The sequence below is a fragment of the Argentina silus genome (assembly GCF_951799395.1).
Source record: "Argentina silus genome assembly, chromosome: 2".
NCBI lineage: Eukaryota > Metazoa > Chordata > Actinopteri > Argentiniformes > Argentinidae > Argentina > Argentina silus.
The window spans coordinates 33,234,349-33,241,848 of record NC_139656.1 but is presented as its reverse complement, the minus strand read 5'-3'; the positions used below and the strand labels follow the sequence as shown (position 1 = coordinate 33,241,848).

Sequence of the window (7,500 nt, the reverse complement as noted above, 5' to 3'; positions counted from 1 at the left end):
AATCTAGCCTGCCTGCTATCATGGCCAACTTATCATCCCCTGCTTTCTATCGGCTCATTCATCTCCTCTCCTCTGCCCTGCAACTCTTCCACAAGAGAAGATGTTCTCAGTCAACTTACCTGGTAACATAAGGGATCATGAAACTGAAATAGAAAGTGTGTCCACTTTCAAAGTGTGTTGAACACTCTGTGAATGGTCCCCTTCAGAGTGGTACATTAGAAGAGAGGCACCAATGAAACGACTCGAGGCTTCAAATGGTTCCAAAAACTCCTTCCTGATGTACCCCATATTGATTGGACGAAGATATGGAAGTGGTCCGGGCTAACAAAACCTCAGACGGGGAAAATGTCGGGTGAAAAAAGACAGCTTCAGCCCCAAAACGTCATTACTACTCACTACTTGTAAAACAATAAAACTACCACGCATTTGGAAAATCTCTCTCTTGAATTGGTTTAACCGCACAACTTTTAGGATAGCGCAGAAGTATCTGTTCAGTTTGAATCTAATTAGAATCTAAGCTAGCAATATTTGTCAGGCTGGCTAGTGAGGCATGAAAATGGTTGCCTGGCAACTTGCTCCCTAGGTTTGTGTGACGGAACTGTGTGAGTCTCCTTAAGCGTCAGCCAATAGAAAATGGACCACTTCATTGGCACCACTCTTCTGATAAACCACCCTGGCCCCCTAGAGCTGGTTTAAACAGGTTCACCTCACTGTCAACCAACTGTTCAACCAACTAACTAACCAATGACCTGTGACCTGTGACCTGTGACCTGTGACCAGAGTGAAGGACAACAGGATGCCATGGCTTTGGTCATACCTGGCACAGACCTGAAACGGTCATCACTACAGGAGAGTCATAAACACATCCATCAAAGAAGGCCGTGGACACAGGGAGCTAATTAAACATGTGTGTGTGTGTGTGTGTGTGTGTGTGTGTGTGTGTATGTGTATCTGTATGTGTGTGTGTGTGTGTGTGTGTATGTGATGTGTATGTGTGTGTGTGTGTGTGTGTGTGTGTGTGTGTGTGTGTGTGTGTATGTGTATGTGTGTGTGTGTGTGTGTGAAAAGAGAGAGTATGCTTCTCCAGTACAGCTGTGTGTAACTGGGGCTTCATTAATAAATAACCACAGGACAGCCCTCAAACAGGAGAGATGTTAGTAAACAAATGACTCACTCAAATGACTGCTCTGTGGGACTGTGTTTGTGAATGTGTGTGTGTGTACATGTGTGTGTGTGTGTGTGTGTGTACGTGTGTGCGTGTGTGTGTACGTGTGTGCATGTGTGTGTGTACGTGTGTGCATGTGTGTGTGTACGTGTGTGTGTGTGTTCGTTGATGTCCCAGGCCTCGTATGCAGATGAGTCAGCATTGAGTGTGTGTGTGTGTGTGTGTGTACGTGCCTCTGTCTATGTGTGTGTGTGTGTGTGTACGTGCCTCTGTGTGTGTAGGTATGTGTGTGTGTGTGTGTGTGTGTACGTGCCTCTGTGTGTGTGTGTACGTGCCTCTGTGTGTATATGTATGTGTGTGTGTACGTGCCTATGTGTGTGTGTGTGTGTGTGTGTGTGTGTGTACCTTTATCACTGAAGTCGTCCACCAGGATGACCTCTGCTACGAGCTGTGGCGGGGAGCGGTTGAGCACGCTGTGGACGGTCCTCAGCAGAGAGGACCAGCCCTCGTTGTGGAAGGGGATGATGATGCTGGTGTTGGGCAGCTTCTCAGAATACAGCTTCTGTTTACAGCTGGTAACACACACACACACACACACACACACACACACACACACACACACACACACACACACAAACAAACAGTCAGTCAATAAACCAATCAACAACACTGTTGGGTGTGTGTGTGTGTGTGTGTGTGTGTGTGTGTGTGTGTGTGTGGGGGTGGGTCAGTGTGTGTGTGTGTGTGTGTGTGTGGGGGTGGGTCAGTGTGTGTGTGTGTTGCGTGTGTGTGTGCATGCAAGTGTGTGTGTATTTGTGTGTGTGTGCGTGTGTATATGTGTGTGTGTGTGTGCGTGCGTGTGTTTGTGTGTGTGTGTGTGTGTGTGTGTGTATATGTGTGTGTGTGTGTGCATGTGTGTGTGTGCGTGTGTTTATGTGTGTGTGTGAGCGTGTGCGTGTGTTTGTGTGTGTGTGTGCGTGTGTGTGCGTGTGTATATGTGTGTGTGTGTGTGTGTGCGTGTGTTTGTGTGTGTGTGTGCGTGTGTATATGTGTGTGTGTGTGTGTGTGCGTGTGTTTGTGTGTGTGTGTGTGTGTTGTTGTGGCACAGACAAACTCTTCAGGAGAGATAGACGGTGATCGTTTGGTATTCATGGAACACAGTTATTATCAGACACCAACATACGCCCCGATGAAACAGAACAGCAATCTCCCGTAACAGATAATCAGAAAATGGTTCTGTTGAGGGTCTAATCATAGCAGATGATGATGACGCCGGAGCATTAATGAAGCAGAGAGAACAAATAACCCTGTTTTAAAACAGCAGAAGTGAGCCGTGCTGAGCTGTGCTGGGCTGGCCTGGTTATGCGTCCATCATTGTGGCAGAACCAGTGCTGGGAAAGACGGCGTGAAGTGTGACAATGTTAAGAGCCAGCACAGTGTGGTTGGGGTTGGCCTTGTCGTGTGTGAAGCCCCGAACGGTGGCTGCAGTGGCGTGTGGTGAGGTCGCCCTCGTCCCCGCCTCACACGCTCACACGCTCACACACACACACACACACACACACACACACACACACACACACACACTGTATGACAACAGAAAAAGAAACGTTACGTAAGTAACGGGAGAGTGAAGCATTTTTGTAGTGACGGGGACGACGCATGAAAAGTGTTAAGAAGTGTCATTTCTGAACGCTGAAACCAATACGCACACAAACACCATCAAATACAAGCTGCAAATCTCCCCAGTCATTGCTTCACTGTCCCATGACTTACACAGGACACTGTATGTATAGAACAAATATGTATTTATTTTTTTCATTCATTTTCACCGGGTAGGCACTGCTTAGTGTGTGTGTGTGTGTGTGTGTGTGTGTGTGTGTGTGTGTGTGTGTGTGTGTGTGTGTGTGTGTGTGTGTGTGTGCCTGCCTAACCCGACGCCACGTCCCTGCGTCCCTGGTGTCTGAGGTAAAACAGACTAAATCTAAGGAATGGAGAGAACCAGTCGTTGGAGGCCTCAGAGACGAGACTGTCCCTCTAACCAATCCCCTTCCCCTTTCACCCACGGCCCCCCTGCTGTGGTATCACTGAGTTGCAGCCTTCTGGGTCTCCCTCCCATCAGATCCTGTCCCCACATAAACACGGAGGAGCTCCCGTGTGTCAGGATCAGATAACCGCCGGTGACAACATGCCAATCAGCGGGCGCGGGCGGGCGCCAGAGGGCAGGCGGGGTGCCGGCAGTTGGGGAGCGGAGAGAGCAGGTGTGGGCCATCCGATTGGCGGAGCTGACGCAGAGCGACAGGTCTGTGACAGCCGGGTGTCAAGATGTCACTTCAACCCTCAGAAGACCAAAGACGTCCCCACAGCATTCCCTTCATCCTTACTCATCATCATCATCATCATCATCATCATCATCATCGTCGTCGTCATCATCATCATCCCTCGCTTCTTCGGGAAAGAGGAGAGGAGGGGAGGAGAGCGTCAGGGGGAGAGACAGAGCTCTAGACGCAGAGAGATAATTACTCCCGACGCAGACTCCCCAGGGTAGCCAGGAGAGGGAGGAGAGACACACAGAGAGAGAGAGAGAGAGAGAGAGAGAGAGAGAGAGAGAGAGAATGAGAGAGGGAGAGAGAGAGACAGAGAGAGAGAGAGAGAGAATGAGAGAGGGAGAGAGAGAGAGAGAGAGAGACAGAGAGAGAGAGAGAGAGAGATAGATAATGACAGAGAGAGAGAGAGACAGAGAGAGATAGATAATGACAGAGAGAGAGAGAGAGAGAGAGAGAGAGACAGAGAGAGAGAGAGAGACAAAGAGAGAGAGAGAGATGTCCCAGAGCCCAGCCAGTGACAGCGGCAGCAGGTGGGCTGATGTTAGTCTAGTCTTCATCAGGTGTGTTAACACAGCCACAGACCAGGGAGGTCAGAGGAGGTGCTGGCCCTACACAACTACACAACGACAAAACTACACAACTACACAGCTACACAACAACACAACAACATTACACAGCTACACAACTACACAGCTACACAACAACACAATGACAAAACTACACAACTACACAGCTACACAGCTACACAACTACACAACTACACAGCTACACAACCACACAGCTGTGATTCCCCTGCTGCCCTGGGGACATCAATGAACCGCTACTACGCTCTGGGGGAGGGAGGGAGGGGTGTGTGTGTGTGTGTGTGTGTGTGAGTGTGTGTGTGTGTGTGTGTGTGTGTGTGTGTGTGTGTGTGTGTGTGTGTGAGTGTGTGTGTGGCAGCCCAAGGGAGGTAGAGGTAGCTCCAGCACACTTGACACAGCCCTGGGAGAGAACACTAATAGGCGGGAGGGGGGAGAGATGGAGGGAGGGAGGGAGGGAGGGAGGGAGGGAGAGATGGAGGGGGGGAGGGAGGGAGTGAGGGAAGTAGATTGAGGCAGCTGGAGCAGTCAGGCCTGGGGGAAACCTGGAAGAGGAAACTATCTCCATGTAGGACCCAGGGAGGTTTACCAGGGTCTGAGGCTACTGGTTTGTGGGAGGGAGGGAGGGAGGGAAGTAGACTGAGGCAGCTGGAGCAGTCAGGCCTGGGGGAAACCATCTCCATGTAGGACCCAGGGAGGTTTACCAGGGTCTGAGGCTATAGGGCTGTGAGAGGGAGGGAGAGAAGGAAGGAGGTAGGAGGGAGGGAGGGAGGGAGGGAGGGAGGGAGCTAGAAGCAGCTGGAGTAGTCAACCCTCCCCGGGAGAGGAAACTAAGGGCCTGTAGGACCCAGAGATGTCATTTACCAACGTCCTGGAACAGCTTCTCCCAGACTGCATTCAGCAGCAGTGACAACAAGGCTGCGTTCAGCAGTCACAACAAGGCTGCGTTCAGCAGCAGTCACAACAAGGCTGTGTTCAGCAGTGACAACAAGGCTGTGTTCAGCAGTGGCAACAAGGCTGCGTTCAGCAGTGACAACAAGGCTGCGTTCAGCAGTGACAACAAGGCTGTGTTCAGCAGTGGCAACAAGGCTGCGTTCAGCAGCAGTGGCAACAAGGCTGCGTTCAGCAGCAGTGACAACAAGGCTGCGTTCAGCAGTGACAACAAGGCTGTGTTCAGCAGTGGCAACAAGGCTGCATTCAGCAGCAGTGGCAACAAGGCTGCGTTCAGCAGCAGTGGCAACAGGGCTGCGTTCAGTAGTCACAACAAGGCTGTGTTCAGCAGCAGTGGCAACAGGGCTGCGTTCAGTAGTCACAACAAGGCTGTGTTCAGCAGTCACAACAGGGCTGCGTTCAGTAGTCACAACAAGGCTGTGTTCAGCAGTCACAACAGGGCTGCGTTCAGTAGTCACAACAAGGCTGTGTTCAGCAGTCACAACAAGGCTGTGTTCAGCAGTCACAACAGGGCTGCGTTCAGTAGTCACAACAAGGCTGTGTTCAGTAGTCACAACAGGGCTCTGCGTTCACAACGTTGTAAAACGTTGACCTAGAAATGTACGCATTAGAACACAATCCAGAATGTGTAGAACAGACACGCGGAAATAAAGGAATCCTGTCAGCTCCAGTCCCTCAATCTCCCGACAATCGGTGAGCCACACCCCTCCGGAACGCTACCGTTATGCAACAGCTGCTGAAGGGTACAGCTGACACGGGCTGAATACGCAGGTCACATGGGGGCGAAGGTGGGGGAGAACTCATGTTTCATAACCAGAACGTACCGTATTGTACTTCTGTAGAAAAGACAGCAACACAAAAGTCAATACTGTGACTCAGATACACTCTTCCTTATAGAGAACTGTACCTCCTACAGCACTCTCAAAGACATTCTGTATATACACTCACCGGCCACTTTATTAGGTACACCTTGCTAGTACTGGGTTGGACCCCCTTTTGCCTTCAGAACTGCCTTAATTCTTTGTGGCATAGATTCAACAAGGTGCTGGAAACATTCCTCAGAGATTTTGGTCCATATTGATATGATAGCATCACGCAGTTGCTGCAGATTTGTCGGCTGCACATCCATGATGCAAATCTCCCGTTCCACCACATCCCAAAGGTGCTCTATTGGATTGAGATCTGGTGACTGTGGAGGCCATTGGAGTACAGTGAACTCATTGTCATTTTCAAGAAACCAGTTTGAGATGATGTGAGCTTTGTGACATGGCGCGTTATCCTGCTGGAAGTAGCCATCAGAAGATGGGTACACTGTGGTTATAAAGGGATGGACATGGTCAGCAACTATACTCAGGTAGGCTGTGGTGTTTAAACGATGCTCAATTGGTACTAAGGGGCCCAAAGTGGGCCAAGAAAATATCCCCCACACCATTACACCACCAGCACCAGCCTGTACCATTGATACAAGGCAGGATGGATCCATGCTTTCATGTTGTTGACGCCAAATTCTGACCATACCATCTGAATGTCGCAGCAGAAATCGAGACACATCAGACCAGGCAATGTTTTTCCAATCTTCTATTGTCCAATTTTGGTGAGCCCATGCGAATTGTAGCCTCAGTTTCCTGTTCTTAGTTGACAGGAGTGGCACCCGGTGTGGTCTTCTGCTGCTGTAGCCCATCTGCTTCAAGGTTCGACGTGTTGTGCGTTCAGAGATGGTCTTTGCATACCTTGGTTGTAATAAGTGGTTATTTGAGTTACTGTTGCCTTTCTATCATCTCGAACCAGTCTGGCCATTCTCCTCTGACCTCTGGCATCAACAAGGCATTTTCGCCCAGAGAACTGCCGCTCACTGGATATTTTCTCTTTTTCGGACCATTCTCTGTAAACCCTAGAGATGGTTGTGCGTGAAAATCCCAGTAGATCAGCAGTTTCTGAAATACTCAGACCAGCCCGTCTGGCACCAACAACCATGCCACGTTCAAAGTCACTTAAATCACCTTTCTTCCCCATTCTGATGCTCAGTTTGAACTTCAGCAGGTCGTCTTGACCATGTCTACATGCCTAAATGCATTGAGTTGCTGCCATGTGATTGGCTGATTAGATATTTGCGTTAACGAGCAGTTGAACAGGTGTACCTAATAAAGTGGCCAGTGACTGTATATATATGGTCCTCTGTGGCTCAGTTGGTAGAGCACGGCGCTAACAACGCTTAGGTTGTGGGTTTGATTCCTGCTGGGACCATATATACTGAAATGTAGGCACTCACTGCAGTGTAATGAAATGTATGCACTCACTGCAATGTAAGTCGCTTTGGATAAAAGCGTCAGCTAAATGTCATACATTATATATATATATATAACAAAAGAAACAGTCTGCCTAAAAGACTTTGATGGGTTATCTAATGCTCATTAGCATCTGCTGCGATTAGCCTAGCCCTCCGATAGAACCATTAAGTGTCATTACCGTGTTAAGGAAG

The 7,500-nt window shown here is 49.5% G+C and overlaps 1 protein-coding gene across 1 annotated transcript in view; it reads right to left on the bottom strand.

The window, feature by feature from the left end:
- Positions 1 to 7,500, bottom strand: part of LOC310801339 (polypeptide N-acetylgalactosaminyltransferase 10-like) — a gene marked incomplete at both ends in the record, with an annotated part of 35,914 nt that overhangs the window by 3,318 nt on the left and 25,096 nt on the right. Inside the window, 2 exons of the mRNA XM_083665333.1 lie at positions 818 to 828; positions 1,571 to 1,737. Coding sequence (XP_083521459.1) covers positions 818 to 828; positions 1,571 to 1,737 — 178 coding nt within the window. The remainder of the gene's footprint in view (positions 1 to 817; positions 829 to 1,570; positions 1,738 to 7,500) is intronic.